The 18,131-nt window shown below is 41.1% G+C and overlaps 1 protein-coding gene across 2 annotated transcripts in view; it reads left to right on the top strand.

The window, feature by feature from the left end:
• The window catches only part of fndc3a (fibronectin type III domain containing 3A), a 115,164-nt gene that overhangs the window by 75,907 nt on the left and 21,126 nt on the right, over positions 1-18,131 (top strand). For both annotated transcript variants that reach the window (XM_088920894.1, XM_088920895.1), the window contains exons 10-20: positions 229-367; positions 4,310-4,363; positions 5,493-5,617; positions 6,374-6,548; positions 8,724-8,810; positions 11,069-11,207; positions 11,910-11,978; positions 13,800-13,918; positions 15,167-15,272; positions 16,257-16,432; positions 17,347-17,460. In XM_088920894.1, the coding sequence (XP_088777020.1) occupies positions 229-367; positions 4,310-4,363; positions 5,493-5,617; positions 6,374-6,548; positions 8,724-8,810; positions 11,069-11,207; positions 11,910-11,978; positions 13,800-13,918; positions 15,167-15,272; positions 16,257-16,432; positions 17,347-17,460 (1,303 nt within the window). The remainder of the gene's footprint in view (positions 1-228; positions 368-4,309; positions 4,364-5,492; positions 5,618-6,373; positions 6,549-8,723; positions 8,811-11,068; positions 11,208-11,909; positions 11,979-13,799; positions 13,919-15,166; positions 15,273-16,256; positions 16,433-17,346; positions 17,461-18,131) is intronic.

Below are 18,131 nucleotides of genomic sequence, written 5' to 3'. Positions count from 1 at the left end.
AGTGTAGAGAAAAAGAGCTGTTGCTTTTAACACAGTATACAGTAATACAATCTCACCATGTTGTACTGCTTTGTCAAGGACAGAACAAACTATGTAAAGACATTAGAGTTTGTTTTATGGTAAGTTAAGGACAGTTTTGGAGGAATCATGCTCGAAATGGCATCCTTTTTGAAGAGATACTACAAAGCACTTTAAGGTACGATGTCCATTGTCTTCGTTTGCCCTTAGAGTCCAGGTGTTTTGCAACTGTTTACAAGGGAGTCCGTCTGAAGCTGTGAGTTTTACCACTTTGAGCTGTGAGCCGGACACTCCCAGCCCTCCGCGGAAGACCAGCGGGACCAAGAATACTCTTGTTCTGCAGTGGAAGGTAACAGTCGGTCCATCCCACAAAACTGCAGCAGGACCTGTTAGGTGACCGCAGCTCAGGAGCAGCGTTTAGTTTCGGAGTTTCTTGCATGTTAAAGTGCCATTAGAAGAAAAGAAGAAAAAACCCTCCTTTGAAAGATATAAAGGTGACGGGGGTTCATATCATGTACATTCTTGTAGCTTCCAGATCTTTGGAAGAATGGGAAATTATCCCACTAGCCAGTGAGGGATATATTAAAATTGGTGAAAATAGATTTGAAGGACACAGGACTTCTTCATTACTCGTGTTACTGAAACACCAGCATTCCAGTATTACTGGAAGTTTTGCTGAAAAGGTAAAATAAACTATACAAACGTGTTGTATGATACACACCCTGTCCATTTATGGAAAATGCCTTTGACATTTGCCCTCTCCAAATATCCCTGTCCAGCTTTTTAGCCTTTTGAAAAAACATGCAAATTATTTTATTGCACAGAAAATAAATGGATATAAATACTAAAATAATAGAATATGAAACTGATGCAAAATAGTAACACTCGAGTGCACTGTAGCAAAGAGTATTCATTATAATTTTCCTGAATTAGACACTTCATCTCAAGTGTTAATATGTGAAATGTGTTCTCTATTATGCTTGATAAACCACAGGTTCAGCACATTTGTGAGCCTTTTTTTTACAGTTTCCTCTCATTGTAGCCAGAACCTTTTATCACTTCACTTTTGCTTGAAATAGGATCCGTGGGCCTAGGTGGTGCTTCATTTGGTTTCCTCTGGGATATATTGTGACTGAGAATGGGGTCATGTCTGTTCTCAGACGCAGACCTTCATGGGAAATACACCTGTAGAAGACGAGTCATGATCCTTAGTGTGCGGGGAAAAAAAGACCTCAGCTAAGCTTCAGTAAATGAGAACGTGGAGATTAGAAAAGCATAATACATCCCATGTAAAGGACTATTTTATTTTAAGGAAACTCCTTGTTACAGTATCTATGTGATACATCATGTAGCATACTGTACTGGATGTAAAAACATTTTTAATGGGTTTTAAGATTACTGTAACACCAGCAACATAAAACCAGACAAGATCTTTGTGCTTTGATCATGTGTTTTCCCACCAAAACTAGGAGGTCAAATAATAAAAAAGGAAAGGAACAGAGGGTTAATTAAAGGGGGATTCAAACATAAGAATAAAAAAATAAGGAAAACTGCCACAAATTCTGTCCTAGCATAAAGGTTTTTAAAGTGTTTTAGCATAAAGTAACCTTTTTGAATGTCTTTCCATTTCTTTTAAGAAGAAAGAATATCAGCTTCAACAATGAGCTACTCAACCATTATTCAGTGTGTGTCAAGACATGATTATTATTTATTATTATTATAATAGACGTCATGCCTTATTAGAATCACTGAAGCACAGCTTCTATCAGGTGTGTCACACAGCAGCCATGAAGTTCCTTGCTAGTTCTGTGGTTCTGTGTGCAGATCTGTGGTAGAAGAGAGAACTTGCTTCAGCAGGAGAGTTGATTTAGGGAGCCTGTTGTACACCCAGAGAGGACATGAGCTTAACACCCCTACTCTTCCCAACAGTGCTACAGGGTCTTTAATGACAAAGTTAAACAATCTCAGTTTAACATTTCGCCCATAGCACAGTGTAATATTTGTACGGTTACCACAAGCTGACAGGATATTGTGGTGTCCCAGTACACCACTGTAGGCTCAGAGGGCTCTTCTTCAGATATTGACACTTGCGCAGACTGTGAACCTCAAAGGTGCTACCTAGAGCAGGGGTTCCCAATCCTGGTCCTCAGGACCCCCACACCTGCTGCTTTCCATTGCAGCTCAGTCCTTCGTTGGGCCAGCAGGTTGCCTGGTTAGAACACTTACTTAACAAACATGTATTTAGGAACTGAAAACAATTACGAGAGTTCAAATTAAACCTATTGCTAGTTGTCTTGAGGGTTCAATTATGTGAATTGGAACAAAAACCAGCAGGTACTATATGTGGGTACCAAGGACCAGAGTGGGGGAACTTCACCCCATCTTTAGAGTATAAAAAGACAACTAGGAATGTGACAGGAAAAGTTTATTCCAGCATTAGTGAGGGATTATGAAATCTCAGGGGCTGACAAGAAAGTAGTTGACTGCCCTCCAAATGTCCAGGGAGTTTGTAATGACAGGAGGTCTTAGAATGAAGACAGTCCTGAAGCCTAATTGACTTATTTAACAGTTAAGATTTGGGGGATGTCATGAACTCCTTCAGCTGAAAAGCCCGTAATATAGTTCTACTCTAATTATAGTAATATTATAATTCGGTACAGGCAGATCCTGAAACCCTGGAAGCTCCGAGATTGGCAGCAGGACCCTTGGAGAATTACCAAGTGAAATAAAACCAGTTCTGATGCATGTCATCTGTTGCATAATTGCTGGGGGGAGTACAGCTGACTTCAAGATAAAATGAGAAGCAGTATAATCATTTATAATATTGTAAATGATCTGGAATAGGCCAGAAAGGTGGTGCAGTGGTGAGCATTGCTGCCATGCAGAGGCGGGGCCCTGGGCTCAATTCCAGACCTGGGCTGCTATCTGTGTGGACTTTGTGTGCTCCGATTTTCATCCAAAGTCCAAAGACATACTGGGAGGTAAAATGGCATCTGGGAAATTTGACCCTGGTGTGAGTGTGTGTGTGTCTGTGTCATCCAAGATGTACCCTGCCTTGCGTCCATTTCTTGCTGGGATGGGCTCCGGCTCCCCCGTAACCCTGTATTGGATGAATTCATTAGAAAATGGATGGGTGGTCTTAAATGCCTAATGAATTTCTGCAAAGAGTAACAAACCCAAGTCTGTGTAACACCACTTCACAACAGCAGGTGAAAGCTGTTTATTTTGCAAAGGTGTCTTTTTACTCCTAAGGTTGCACATTTCCTATCAGCTGTTGACTATGAATATAATCAGAATAAGAAAATGTTATCCATCTCTATCAGATAAAAAAAACTAAATCCTTTCAAAGGAAATAACGTCTTCATAATTTTAAATATCCTCTTAGTTTCTTGCTGGTTGTTTTAATTGGTTACCACCAGGCATTTTTTGACTGACTTAAAGTTATAATTCAGCTGGGACCTTCTGACTCTCTTATAGCTTCCAAGGTTCTTAACACTTTCATCCAATTTAAACAAAAAAGTACGCTTCTGTGCGTTATCACAGGGGTGTTCTATAATCATGTCAGGCCTCATGGTAGACAGTACTCAAAGCTGCCAGGCAACAGAATGCTTTTTCCCCAACACTTTTAAGTGCCAAAGTGACAGTAAAAGAACCAGACAACTACAGATTTTCTTCAGGATCATCACTTGGACACAGAAGAACATGAAGTACTTGTATTGAACTTCGTAAGATTTCCAAAGTGTCATAGCAGCTGCTTCTACAGTGCACTCTGAGAAGTCAAAAGTATTAATTTTGCTTTACAGTCCAGTAATTTATATTTGTGATAATTAAAGTAGTAAGTATAATTCATGTTTTATTTTTGGGTAATGCCAGGCATACATTTGATTACCTAAGGACAAAAACATACCTTGTGTTCAGTTTCAAATGACCATCTGTATCAGGGCACATCCTTTTACATTTGCAATGTCTGTTTAAATGTCAGTATTTGGTTGTAAATCATTGAGACAGTAACTGTTAAATCTGCAACCTGTCGTCTTAAACGGATCCCTGTACTTCTCCACAACTTCCTCCACATCATTCTTTTGGTTTTACCATAAGGCTTTCCTTATGACAGTTAATTTACTAGGTTAAACTTTATCAAAGGTCCTCTAGGAATGAAAATATTAAATCTGAATATATTGTCTTCTGCAGTTGTCATCTTTCTAAGCTGTCTGTCAATAGGTGAATAAGTAGTTTCAGGTTTAGCTCAGTTGTGTTAGGAAATGCTAACCGATTTCCTTTTTTCTTGAAGGCTCCATGTGACAATGGTTCCAAAATCCAAAACTACGTTCTGGAATGGGATGAGGTAATAAGTTCAAGTCCATCGATCATACTTTTTGCTGATGTATACAGAGACAGTTTAGGGAGACCAAGATAATTGAAATGTATTCCTACCAGTGCAGTGCACAAAAGTGTAATTTTTAATTCTCTGTTTACCACATGATTGAGACAACATTGATTTAAATTGCCCTGTTGTGTTTTGACAATTTTCAGTTGTCATATTTGGTAAGTTAAAGGGGAACTGCAGGGCTATTTTTCATTTTGGAATCGGCAATGATGAGTGCATTTTCACAATGAAACTACCAAGTACGTGGTAACATGCACAACATCCAGTTGACTTCAGAAAAGAGAAAATATTTTTCTATATTGCATATTGCTGTCATTGTCCGCAATTCAGAACGGGGCAACAAAAATTCCGGAGATGCGGAAGCAGGCCTGTTACATGCTTTAGCCCACGCAAATTTTGTACTATATTAATTTGAAATATTTTCATGAAACCAACACATAAAAGGCAACATGATTTTTAGGTACTTTTTCTAATTTTTGCAAATAAGAGCAACCTGCCAACCAACTTAAATAGATAATTTTGGTCATTCCTGAGAATGAATACATCACTTACACTGGTGATGATTTTATGGAATCACACCTAGAAGATAAATTCTAGCAGGACTTATATTTTTGGAGGACTTGCTGCTCCGTAGCCCTTGCTGTCGTCTGAACAGCTCATTTGCATGAGTGAAACTGAGTTGAATTCAACGTATCGACTAATACTACTTGCTTGTTATCTCAGCATGCAGCTTGTGTTAGACCATTTCTGGGGTGAAATATCTGCTTCACTCCCTGCTCAATCTTTCATCATGCTGAATCTTGCAATACCGTCAAATAATTTATTTTGATACCGAGATTTAATAACCGGTCTGAGAAATTGGGACTGCAGTTCCCCTTTAAGAATCCGAGATGACATATAAATTATATTAAAGCATTCTACTAAAGGGTTCCATTGAGGTAAAAGTCTCCAGAAAGGCCAGTGTATCATAAAGATCCGGACAGCGATACATAAAGCTCAGAGTCAGGATCACATGTGAATTGTAAACCGACATATACACTGTGTAGAACTGATGTTCATGTTCTCACCTACGCCTTTGTGTGTTCAGGGAAAAGGGACAGGGGACTTTGAGCAGTGCTACTATGGGCCTCAGAAGCAGCATCGAGTGACCAAGCTATCACCAGCTTCAAAATATTCCTTCCGTCTGGCAGCCAAAAACGACATGGGCATAAGGTAACAAGGCCCCCACCCAGCTGAAGTGCTTGTACACCCAACAATACATTCATTATATCGCACCTTAAGGGCAGCTCAAACCTCTTCAGAAAAATAAGGATTAAAAAACAATGTAAAGCCAAATGGATTAAAAATGAGATTGGGTAAAGCTAAAGTCTGAATGTCATAACCATTGTGTGACTTGCATATACTTCTTTTGATAGTTTCACTTTCCATCTTTATATATATTCACAGTTTTCCGATGCTGGTAGTTTACGAACATGGGCTAAATTGGTCATCAAGTATTTAAAGCACGGTTTGGTGCTTGTATGGAAGCTTACCGATATAATCAGGCTGTAAACGTTTGGGGGAGTCAGCAAATTGAAGTGGGTCAAGTAGAGGGTCAGCTGCATCAAGCTGCCAATGAACAAGTAAAGCTTAATTCCACCCTGAAAACTAGTCGAGCAAAGTTTCGTCTGTAGAGTCATGTTCAAGTGGAAGGGAAAGAGAGGCATGGCATATACGCGCAGGGTAACCCAGGACAGAGCAGGTGAGAAATAGTATCCAAATGAAGGGAGGTCTAGGGGAGAGGTGGGAAGAGCTAAAATCTCAATGAATGGAGAGGATTTAAAAAGGAATTAGTCTGATTGAAGTAATAATTTAAAGTAAAGGTTAAGTTACAGTTGTAATCTGCACATTTACGACTGCATTCTGTTGGATCTCAGTTCACACCTGAGTATAGGATGATTCTTGAATATGCATTCTCCTCCTCCACAGCGGCTTCAGTGAAGCCATCGATTTTTACACCTCAGGCAGCGTTCCAGCTACACCAGCAAGCCCAGAGCTCATCAAAGCTGGGGTGACCTGGCTGTACTTGCAGTGGTGGAGACCCCTGGGAGGCCCCTCCGAGGATGACATCTCCTACATCCTGGAGATGGAGGAAGAGAGCTCGGTAACGGCTGCTGCTACACCCACCCTAGACAGGATTAACCCTTTCAATCCATCAGTTACTCACCCTTCTCGGAGCAGAAGCAAGGTTACAAAAGCAAGTACAGGTCTCATTGAGTGGAGTGGCTAATTGATGGAAATGTGTCGTCCATCCATTTCTTAAGAGGAGGCAGGACATCCACTTCAATAACATGGCCAAGTAACTTGTTGTGTGCTCTCAAACTGTTCTTCCCTAGGCTAGCACTGTATGAGAAGTCACATGAAAACAAGAAATGAAATGTAATAATGTAAGAAAGGTTACAAACAAGAGGAGCCCTTCTGGTGTGTTTGGGAGTTGGTACTTAATTGATCCAAGGATCTCAACCAGCCGCTTCTTTGAAGAAACTAGGGTATAGACTGCAACAACATGGCTAGATAACATGGTTCCAGACTCCAGCAACACTTTAGGTAAAGAAATACCACCTGTTTTCAGTTTTAAATGTACTTCCATGTGGTTTACACTCCTGCCTCTTGCTCCTGTTTCCATTTAGTCACATTCTGCAGCTTTGTTAACCAGATTTTTCTCATATATGACGATTATAGTGCATACATTAAGAATGGATACTCTGCCTTTAAAAGCAGGAAGATTTTCAGCACAATAGCACTATACCTCTGTATGTGTTAAGCATAGCTGATTAAATCACATGCCGGTACAAGAAGAGCTTTGAAATAAGCCAGGGGTTTGGATGTGTTTTCCCCACATCGGTGACATCAGGGCTTTGTCCTGTTTTTTCACCAGTTCGGATTTCCTTGACAGTAATAACAAGCCAGTGAACCTGTTGCAGTTTTCATTTTTAGAATTGATGATAACCTGGAAAATATATGAAATTATTCTAGAAATGTGCAGAAATGTACAAATCAAGTATTTCTGTGCAGTATATTTCAGAACTCTGTTTCTTATTCTTAGAGACGTAGAAATGTAGGGCTGTAACCCTGGCGTCCTGGCCAAATTTCCTATTGGCCCTTGTCAATCATGGCCTCTTTATAATCCCCTTCTATGAGTTGGCTTCATTACTCTGCTCTCCTCCCCACTGATAGCTGATGGGTGGTGAGCTTTCTGGCGCACTATAGCTGCCTTCGCATCATCCAGGTTTGTGCTGCACATTGGTGGTGGTGGAGGGGAGTCCCCATTACCTGTAAAGCGCTCTGAGTGGAGTGAACAGAAAAAGTGCTATATAAGTGTAAGCAATTATTATTATTATTAAAAAATGTCTTGTGACAGAATATTAAACACATCATAATGTTCCTTTTAAACACAAGGTGGCAGTAGCAGCTAATTCAACCAGACTATCCTAGTGCAGAGGTGGAAGAGGGCCAACAGGCTGCAGTTTTGTACTTGAAGTCAGGCTCCTGCAGTGTTTCTGTTACACGGTGTCTAAAACTTTTTCCAGAACTTTACCTTGTAAAAGCAGTGAAATAAGAAAAGGAGGGGCCTGACCTGTTTGTTCTGTTGTTTAATAGTAAATCTGCTAGTTTTCATTTACCATCTTGAATTTGCATTTTAAACTGAGAACAGGAGGCACGTCTTTACCCTAAGTGTTGCAGGAGTCTGAAACAAGCTACCCAGCCACATTGTTGAAGCTGATCATCTGGATGAGATCTTCAGATCAATTAGCTACTAACAAATAAGCAGGTCTCCTCTCGTTTGTACAGTAAGCTGTTGTTCCTCCATGAAGGGTCCCCCTAGTGGCACAGCCAAGAAAGGCGCTTGCTTCAAATCTAGATTGTGCTCTTAGCCTTGGTTTCATCAATCAACAGAGGTGACAATAAGCAGAGTGCTGACAGGAATAGAGTTGGGATTAGCTGGCCAGGGCTGTCTTGGCTACTAGCAAATTCCTAGACTTCGAATTGGAGTGACGTAAGTGAGCCAAGACTATAATAACTGTTACTTTTGTCCCATTTGATGAGTCTAGAGTCTAGAATATGTAAAACCTTGCAAGACCAATTGTGAATCTCTGCAAAGTTGGAATTAAAGCTATTTGCTGTGAGCATTCTCAACACTGTTTTTGTTTTTGTGTTTTTTGGGGCAATTATAACAGATCTGATGGATGTGAAGTACAAAACAGGATTATGGTCTCGTCTTGTCTATACACTTTTAATAATAGTCTTTTCCTTTATTCCATTTCTTTGTGCTCTTTAGGGATATGGGTTCAAGCCGAAATACGATGGAGATGAACTCTCTTGCACAATAAAAAACCTTCGCCGTAGTACCAAGTACAGGGTTCGGGTAAGAACACTCCCATAGATTTTCTTTTCGTGACGTTCGTGCACACAGTGTAAGCATTTGATCATGTCTGGCATTTAGCTAAATTTAATTTACAGTCCATCTCAATATAAAAATGCCAGGATGAAGAGTGATCAGGTTCTGTGCTCCCATTCATCATCTTGTGAGTGACTCACACTTCTCGATGGCTAACATCATTAGACCTCTCCCTAATAGTAAGGGAGTCATCTCACAGCAGCAAAGAACATTGGGTTTTTTCAAGGGCTGGCATAATTAGAAAGCACACAGGTTTTCAGTAGGGGACCTCCTGGATTACATAAAAAAATAAAAATGGCAAAATAAGTTAAGTAATGATGATAAACTTAGTGATACATGCTGATAGAAAAAGTAAAGTAGTCAAGATGTTTTTGTTGGGTTTAGAAAAATTAGCTCTGAGTGAGAACATTTGGTAGCATGTGTGTTTTATGATGGTATATGGAGACACTCTGAACTTTTGAGGCTCACTGAGTAAGAATCAGTGATTTAGGAAGTTTCAACAGAACCCTGCTTTTCTCCAACATTTCAGAGTGATAGTTTACAGAACTGCGGTGCTCAGTCTTGGTCCTGAGGGGCTGGTGTGTCTGCAGGTCTCTTCAAAGCTGCAGCACCTGGAGCTGGAAGAAGCTGTTAAATTGGTGCCATCAAGCCAATAATGAGCTAATTGAGTTTAAGAGCTGATTTGTTAAAGAAAACTAAAGACACCCAGGCCCTTTAGCACCTGGATTGACCTTCCCTGCTCCACACAATTGCCAATTCCCAGTAATTTTTCTAAGTGTGCTAGAGCTTTCTACTGCTTGTGGGTATTTTTTAGTCAAAGCAGTTCAGAAGTGACTGATATGCTCTGCTAACGTTCTTCCTATTATGCGTTGCTGTCAGTCTGTGTAATGCAGGGATTACAGAATAATGTGAGAATCATGGCTGCTGGTGAACAGGTTTCAGACAAGCCATTCATCTGGGTAATCCTTTATTGACAATTAAAGTTCATTACAACCCAGGAGTCTGCCTGCTTTATATTTCCTCTGCTTAGCAAGATTATGTGCAACCCCATCACTGAAACTGAATTAGGCTTCAGAGCGGGCGGAAAAGCTCATTACTCAAATGATATTGCTTTGAGGTATTTGATGTTTCACTCAGCACCGGACACCCCAGCTTCCTCCGTGCTGCCAGTTTAGCTCCAGAAGTAATGAAATTTGCATACAGGCGTTTGTCTTGGTGTAACTTAATGATTTTCAAAGCACTTTGGAATTCACTTGCCATTCACAAGAGTCCCAGCAGGGAAATGCAACCGTGCAACATGAGATTGCACTAACATTGTCCAAGGCTTAGAGATTGAGTTTGTTCCTTTCTTACAGTGGGTTTTCTGTATCACTTCAAGTAATAACCTGGGATAGGAGAGTGAAACCCATTCAAGTGAGGTTTAACTGGACCATGTTTGCATTAAACGGTGCGTGAAGTTTCCAGAAGGTGTCCTATAAATCCTTTTAGGGTGATGTTTGGAATCCCTGGGACTGTCTGCAGCCATATTTTATTGACATTTCAATTCTAGATCTTTTTGCAGCCTTGCAGTTTTAAAATGTCCTGATTTGATATTCATATATTTCACCAGAGTAAGACAAAGTCCATACCAGAGTACAGTGACTCATTAGTCGAGAGCTCATTCTGGTTTCTGCAGCTTTTAAAAAGAGCAGAAGCTGGTCCATTGCAGGTCACCACTTATACAGCCAGGTGAACAGAAGCAATTGGGATGAAGTATCTCTCAAGGTACTACAGCATTATCTACAGAAGGGACTCAAACCCACAAGCTTATCAGCTATGTGAGACTCACTGTACCTACTACTCTGAATTTTCTTCATGACTGAACTAGTAAAGGTAAATTTCATGCTCAAACGTAGTAAAAAGTCATAGAAAAAAAGCTGCAAAACATCCCCCAGCACATACTGTAACTGTACAGACAAGCACATCAGGTAGATGGGCCTTGTGCATGAAGGCAGTTTACATTGTTGTGGGTGTGAAGGTACTAGAGGAAATCTAGAGTAGTCTTGTATTTTACTTTTTTGGGGGGTTTTATAGTTCTCACTCGTTCCATTACATTTTTTTGCATTAGCTTCTGTCCGTCTTCAAGTGCTCCTAACACAACTTGACCACCAAGCGAGAGATTCCACTAGGAGCAACTGAAAGAAAAAGTCAACAAATATTTTTTCTATATATTTTGCCCGCTGAAGGTGACAGCGTACAACTCGGAAGGGAAGAGTGGAGCCAGCCAAGCAGTGGAGTTCCACACCTGCCCAGACAAGCCTGGAGCTCCCTGCAGGCCAGCCGTCAAGGGCAAAGTTCATGCCAACAGCTTCAAGATGACCTGGGGTGAGGCTTCTGCTGTTATCTTCCCTACTCCTTGAACCATTCATAATTCACAAGACCTCTGGAAGAAAGAGAAGCTAGTGACTGTTACCCAAACACTATACCTGCCCATTATACAAACCAGCAGCCATATCACCCTGCAACTCACAACTGGCAACCCACTGAAGCTAAGCAGGTGTGAGCCTGGTCAGTACCTGGATAGGAGACCTCCTGGGAAAAACTAAGGTTGCTGCTGGAAGAGGTGTTAGTGGGGCCAGCAGGGGTCGCTCATCCTCAGTCTGTGTGGGTCCTAATGCCCCAGTATAGTGACGGGGACACTATACTGTAAACAGGCGCCGTCCTTCGGATGAGATGTAAAAATGAGGTCCTTACTCTCTGTGGTCATTAAAAATCCCAGGGCGTTTCTCGAAAAGAGTAGGGGTGTAACCCCGGCGTCCTTGGCCCTTACCAATCATGGCATCCTAATAATCCCCATCTATGAATTGGCTTCATTACTCTGCTTTCCTCCCCACTGATAGCTGATGTGTGGTGAGCGTTCTGGCGCACTATGGCTGCCGTCATCATCCAGGTGGGGCTGCACATTGGTGGTGGTGGAGGGGAGTTCCCATTACCTGTAAAGCGCTTTGAGTGGAGTGTCCAGAAAAACGCTATAGAAGTGTAAGCAATTATTATTATAATTAATTTTCTAAACTTTGACATTTTCAGATGCTCCCAAAGATGATGGAGGATCACCAGTCACAAAGTACGTTGTGGAGATGGCAGAAGGGACTAACGGTATGTTCAAAAGTATATTACTCTTTAAGATTTATACTATACCCTGTTAAGTATTTATCCAATTCATTTTTACACTTCTCAGCCACGGTTGTTACTCTCTGTTTACCTTATGAATTTTTTAACCTGTTTAATGAGAAGTGCATGCATTTATGCAGTGCTTTTCATCCCAACGTACATTATATATAGAAAGGGAACCAATTCATGCACCACTGAAGTGCAGACTCACTTCACAGCGATTCAGGGGAAAAAAGAGAAACTGCTTCTAACTTTAAACTCACCATAGAGAGCCACAAGTGGAATGCAGCCTTAACAAGCCTACCATTTCAAACAGTGCCATGGAACAAAATAGTCAGGATCTCAGTTTGACATCTCATCTGATAGATGGCCCCTCCTTGCACAGTGTCCCAGGTCCCCATACTGGGGCACTGGTTTGAAAATTGTTTCAAGAGGGAAGAGCACCACCTACTGGTCTATCATATTTGTTACATTTCATTTACATATTTTCTTACATTTTTTTACATATCATTTTTGTCTCAATTCTTGTATTCATTAAATGATACGGTTTCATGGTCTATCTACAGTCTTTGTAAATATTAATGAGTGTTAATATAGCTTTTAAACATTAAGCTTTAAGATTAAAGTTTTTTTAAAAGGTGTAAGATTTTCAATGTAAATGACAAAAAGACACTTGTCTCGCAACCAGTTTAGATCTCAAGAAGTAGTAGAATATTCGCTTCATTAAGCTCCCCATGGTCCTTTGTGATTCCCAAGTCCAGGGTTGTACATGTGTTTGCATGTGTTCCATTTTGTGCTTTTCTTTGAGGTTGTTCAGTTCAAAATGACAAATTGTAAAAAGCTGGTTTGTGTCCAGGGAAGACATTGTCAGATTGATGAGGTCTTGGTGGAGGACATCCCTGCAGTGTCCATCCCAGACTCCCCATGAGGAGAATTAACTTTCTTTTGGGAAAAATGAGGCTGCATCATTCCTGCAGAATTCCAGAGGTTTGCAGACTCGATACCATGGTGCATACTGGCCATACTGATGGACCATGGTTGTCCAATGCCCGTTTAAGGGACTTTACATTGAATTTCCACTTCGTTGTCCACTAGCTGTATGTCGTTGCTTACCTGCCAAACTGACAGCATTTGCAACTGGAACTACCCTCTGAAGTCTCTGCTCTGTTTAGCTGCCAAAGCCATTAGAAAGGGCACACTTGAGTTTAGAGTTGTTTGTTTTTATTGAGTTTAGAGTTGTGTTTTATTTGCATCATTTGTACAGTATTTATCTGTCTTGACTTTATTTTCTTTATATCAGGATTGATTAGGTCTTTTTTCATGTCTAATTGTACAAGTTTTGCCAGTTATGCTTTTTCATGTCTCAGCTCAACATTACAAACCCCACAACCACGCAAAGGAGAATGGGGACATGTAGGGATACTCCTTCAAACCGCTCAGTTAATGTAATACATCATAGACAGCTCAGTCTCATGCTAGAGGTTTAGTGCCAGATGGAGAAGAGGTGTGTCCTTCATCGAAGGCATAGCAGGTATCCAGAAAGTCACAGAGGTCACAGTTTTCCCAAAGCCAAGAGAGCCCTGGCCTACTAATAGCACCCCTAACTTTGGCTCACTCAGTAGTGTGACAGCAACATGACCCAGGTTCGAACCCGTGCTAATAAAGCTCAGCCCATGCTCAGGAGAGTATCTGTACCAGGTTGGACTCTAGGGGAGCCCCTGATTAGGTTTAATTTTTAAAGACTGTTTGCTTTTCTCAGCACCTGAAAGGCAGTAGTTCCAACTGTTTGTAACTGGAATGTTTCAGGGAACACGTGGGAGATGGTGTACAGTGGGTCCATGATGGAGCATACGTGCGATCACCTGAAGCCAGGCAGTGCCTATCAATTGCGAGTATACTGTATCAGCAAAGGAGGCCAAAGCCCGGTAAGAATCTCACAGAAAAGTAAACAAACAACACACAGATGTCTAGTAACCTACATAATTTATGATCATTTTTTTTATTTCATTACTAAATAAAATGACGACCTAGACCTTAAGCACAGGCAAGTCTTGCATTGCATACAGTGTTTTATGAATGAGACTCATCTGTTTTTACCTAAGGCCCTTTATTACTGCAAACATTTTTTTCCCTATAGGATTTGAATGTCTTTTTGAGTGTCTTGTATGATCTTCCCACATCTAAGACATATCCCCCTTGATTCATCTTGTCAATACATTTGCTTCCTTCCCCTATGTAGAAAGCTCTGTACGTTTGGGGCAAATTTTAGGTAGCTTTACAGCAATATGTCTAGAGTTATTTGTTTTTAGTATGTTTTTTCACTTCCTAAAACCCCGGTCACGACAATAAGCCAGAAATATGAATCTCTACATTGCAAGAAATTGGGGTGGGAGGGATTGATGATAATGATGGTAAAGTTGTTTGTGTCATTTTAATGAAAATATGCTTGTTAATCTTTTAATTTTAATTTTTCAGCCATAAGTTAACCAAGCACTCTGTTTTGCTTTGGAAGCATGGATTATCGAGTAGCTCAGTCTTTGCTAGATGTAAGATGCACATGCTTTTATATTAGTTTTCCACCCTTTTTCAAAATGTGGTGAACTGAGTTTACAAAGCTTTGCATCATCTTTTATTCTATATGGTGACAGAATAAAAACTTGCTGATGATGCAGAGCTGAGGTGGCAGCACCTAAAGGTTTAGTTTATCTCCATCTTAAGTATTTTAGACTAGGCCGCAAATGTAAAAAGATTAAATAGACTCTGAGGTCCATCAAAGAGACTTCTTGAGAATATTTGGGTACCTGAATTGTGATAGATCACAACTTCTGAAAATGCAATGGTGTGGCATGGCTAGCAATGCAAAGTTTTAATCCCCTTTTTCGAAAATCTGTTTCCTTGTGTCCTTCTGCCTCTGCTTTTTGCAAGGTTCCACCTGCATATTTTCTTATTCTGTGAGCTAAGTTTAGAATAATTTGCTGGAGTTATGTTAAAAAAATGAGATGTGCTATGCCTGCTACAAGTTGGGCGTTTATTTCTGCTGTCTTGACGACTGGTTAGTTAGGGGATTGGACCACATCCTTAAGGGTCCACCTTGTTCACCTGGTCCAGCTCAGTGCTTAGGCCAGTCAGTTCCTGGTGGATTTAGGCCAGAATGCCTTCCTTGTCTTTGACAGCTGTCCGAGACCCTGCTTGTTCAGACTCCCGCAGTCCCTCCGGGCCCCTGTTTACCCCCCAGGGTTGTGGGAAAGCCGAGAGCCCGCGAAGTACAGCTGCGCTGGGGTGAGTCCTGTGCTCAGCTTTCCTGAGGGCTGTTCACGCCGTCTAATGAGGAGAAAGTTCTCTTGATCAATGTGGCCATGTTTTCGCGGTTGTCCCCATGTCCATTCTTACATAGAAGCCTTCCAGAATAGTTAGATTTCTCTCTGCAATTACAATCCTGATTCTGCAGAGTACATAAAGTCCGTAAAGAAAATTGCCCTCGTTTTGGCTGGCTGTAGCCATTCAAACTACTAGGTCAACTACATTCACTTGTTAACCCTCGGTTTTGATTTCCAATGAATCACTTAGGTTGAACTCGTATATCCTTCAGATCTGAGCTTGCCTCAAAAGCTGCTTAGTGGCAGAGTGTGGCTCTCCAGGCTCAGGTAGCTTGTTTGGCTAGTTAATCAGTAATCAGTTACTTGGATGAATTAAAACCTATTGATTTTAAATCAATACGCCTTATGATCAGATAAGCCTAATGATCTCATAAGGCCCTTTTAGCCTAATGATCAGGTAAATTCAGGTCCCAATACACTCCTTCAGTTGTGTGGGAAGAGCAGCCAATATTCTTCAGGCACTAGCAGCAGTGTTTTTATTTTTGTAAACAATTAAAAGATAGCACTTGAAAATGAGAGCAAAACAACTGTTTGTGCCTCCCATCCCTCCCTACAAGAACAACCTTCCACCTTTTAGGAGTGGGAGAAACCACACGATAATCCCACGACGATAATTATACGAATATTTAAACACAGGAAATAAATGCGTATGAAATCTATAGGCCGCAGTATTTTGCTTGCATACGGTGTATCTGTGTTATAACTGTCTTCCAAGAAGCTGTTGAAACTGTTCTGAAGGCAAAGGCAGCCTAACTCCTTATTAGTTAACAAGTATTCTTATATTGCTGGGTGTTTCCATTATTGCCTCTACCCCCTGTATACACAAATACAAGCTACACACAGCAGTCTTTAGAAGAGGATTTATGTGTGGTGCGTCTGTGTTCAGGGGCTCCGCCGGTGGATGGAGGGTCTCCTGTGTCTTGCTACAGCCTGGAGGTGTGTCCAGCACAGACGGAGGAGAACAGGGAGGTGTACCAGGGCCCGGAGCCGGAGTGCACCATCGTCAGCCTTCTGCCAGGGAGGACCTACTGCTTCAGGCTGAGAGCCGCCAACAAGGCTGGGGTGAGAAGGCTGTACCACTCCCATGAGTCTGTACAAAGCGCCACTAGTGCTCCTTTCCTGACGAAGCACACTACCACACAGCTGTGCTCCTAGCGTGGGGTATCCCTTGCAGGCTTTCCTTCCTACAACTCTGTGTATGAGCAAGGTTGCCTGGTTAAAGGTTTTGGAAATGCATTCATTAACTTTTGATCTCAGCAAGATGTTCAGCTTTTCTTGACCTTACTGAAGTGTATTAGTAAGCAAAGAGTGGTGTCTTTTTATGTTTGGAGAATAAAATTGCATTCCTTAATGGAGGATATAAAGCCAGCACAAAATTAGGAACAATAGGGCAGATTTAAACTAAGCTTAAGACGTAATTCATGTCATTTCACTCAGCTCATCTTTTTGAATTACACGATATACTGCTTGAATTCTTATGGGAGTTTTCACTGTGGAAAGGAAACAGCTGGTAAAAAGCATATTGGCACATTTCTTTAACAGGCATAATAGTTTGCAGTAAGTATGTTTAAGAACACAAGTTTTACTGTACGTTTACCTGACAGACTTCCTTTTTTAAGCAAGGACTGACCAAGCCTGGAGAAGTAATAAACACAGAATTTTTTTTTTCTCAATTGGGTCTCACAGAAATACTGCAGTTTTTCTGTGTCATATTTACAGCTTGGCTGTTGACCAAGATAAATGACTGAACTGGTCCAGTTAAACCTTACATGGATCAATTGTGACCCATGTATCAGTTGTTAAACTGATTAGAACTTCAAGATGCTTCAAAAGCCTGCTAGATTCTGACTGAATTTGAAAAATCAGGATCAGGAATTTTTGCACTATACAAAACGACAGATTCCACATGAGGCTGTACTCTATGCCCAAACAGTATTTGTTCTACTGACTGTGCTGCTTGTTTTTCCCTTTGGCAGTACGGGCCCTTCTCCGAGCGCTGTGAACTGACGACGGCTCCAGGAGCCCCGGATCAGTGCAAGTCTCCCCACGTTGCTTGCAAGTCCCCCACATGTGCAATAGTGAGCTGGGAGGTGAGTGACAGTGTCAGTGCATGGCAGCACAGTGGTATCATTGTGTTGAGAGAACTTGTGTTCATGAACAAAACAGTTTTTAAAGGGACCAAGTTTTACAAATGGCAAGGCAAAAACATATACCCAAGACATTACCAATATTGAATAGGAAAATAATTACTGCAGCTCGTTAATGCTGATGTGATTTTACATTCCAAGTCAAGTCACATCGGAGTTCCTGATGTCATCCAGTGGCCTCTCTTGTTCTGAGGCTGAAGCTGGTCCTGGTACATCCATGACGAGAGGTTATCCTCTCTGTACTGTTAATCTTTTGTATTCCCTTCAGGTGCTCATTGCAAAACAGCAATCCAGGGATACCTAAATCAGCGTTTTCCTAAACCAGTCAGTCCTTTTAGGAGAGGGAATGGTTTTTCAGGGCAAGACAGGAGTCAGTTGAAATATTAATGTTGACTTGAATCCAGTACTTTTGAGCTCTGCTGCAGGAGAGCTGGTAGTCTCAAAGAATGTGCAGTTATGCTAACACTAATAATAACAAGAAGGAAGGCTCAAGAGATATTGGTAATCTAGGTATTTTGTTTGAGTTAAATCCGATGTAAAATCCAGCCTTGTCTAGAAACATGTCTCTATGGATAACTTGTGAATCACCTGTTTAAGATACACTAATTTGCCTG

This window comes from Atractosteus spatula, chromosome 7, assembly GCF_055471065.1.
Source record: "Atractosteus spatula isolate fAtrSpa1 chromosome 7, fAtrSpa1.hap1, whole genome shotgun sequence".
Classification (NCBI taxonomy): domain Eukaryota; kingdom Metazoa; phylum Chordata; class Actinopteri; order Semionotiformes; family Lepisosteidae; genus Atractosteus; species Atractosteus spatula.
The sequence above is the reverse complement of the archived record's forward strand: the minus strand, read 5'-3'. Positions and strand labels throughout refer to the sequence as shown.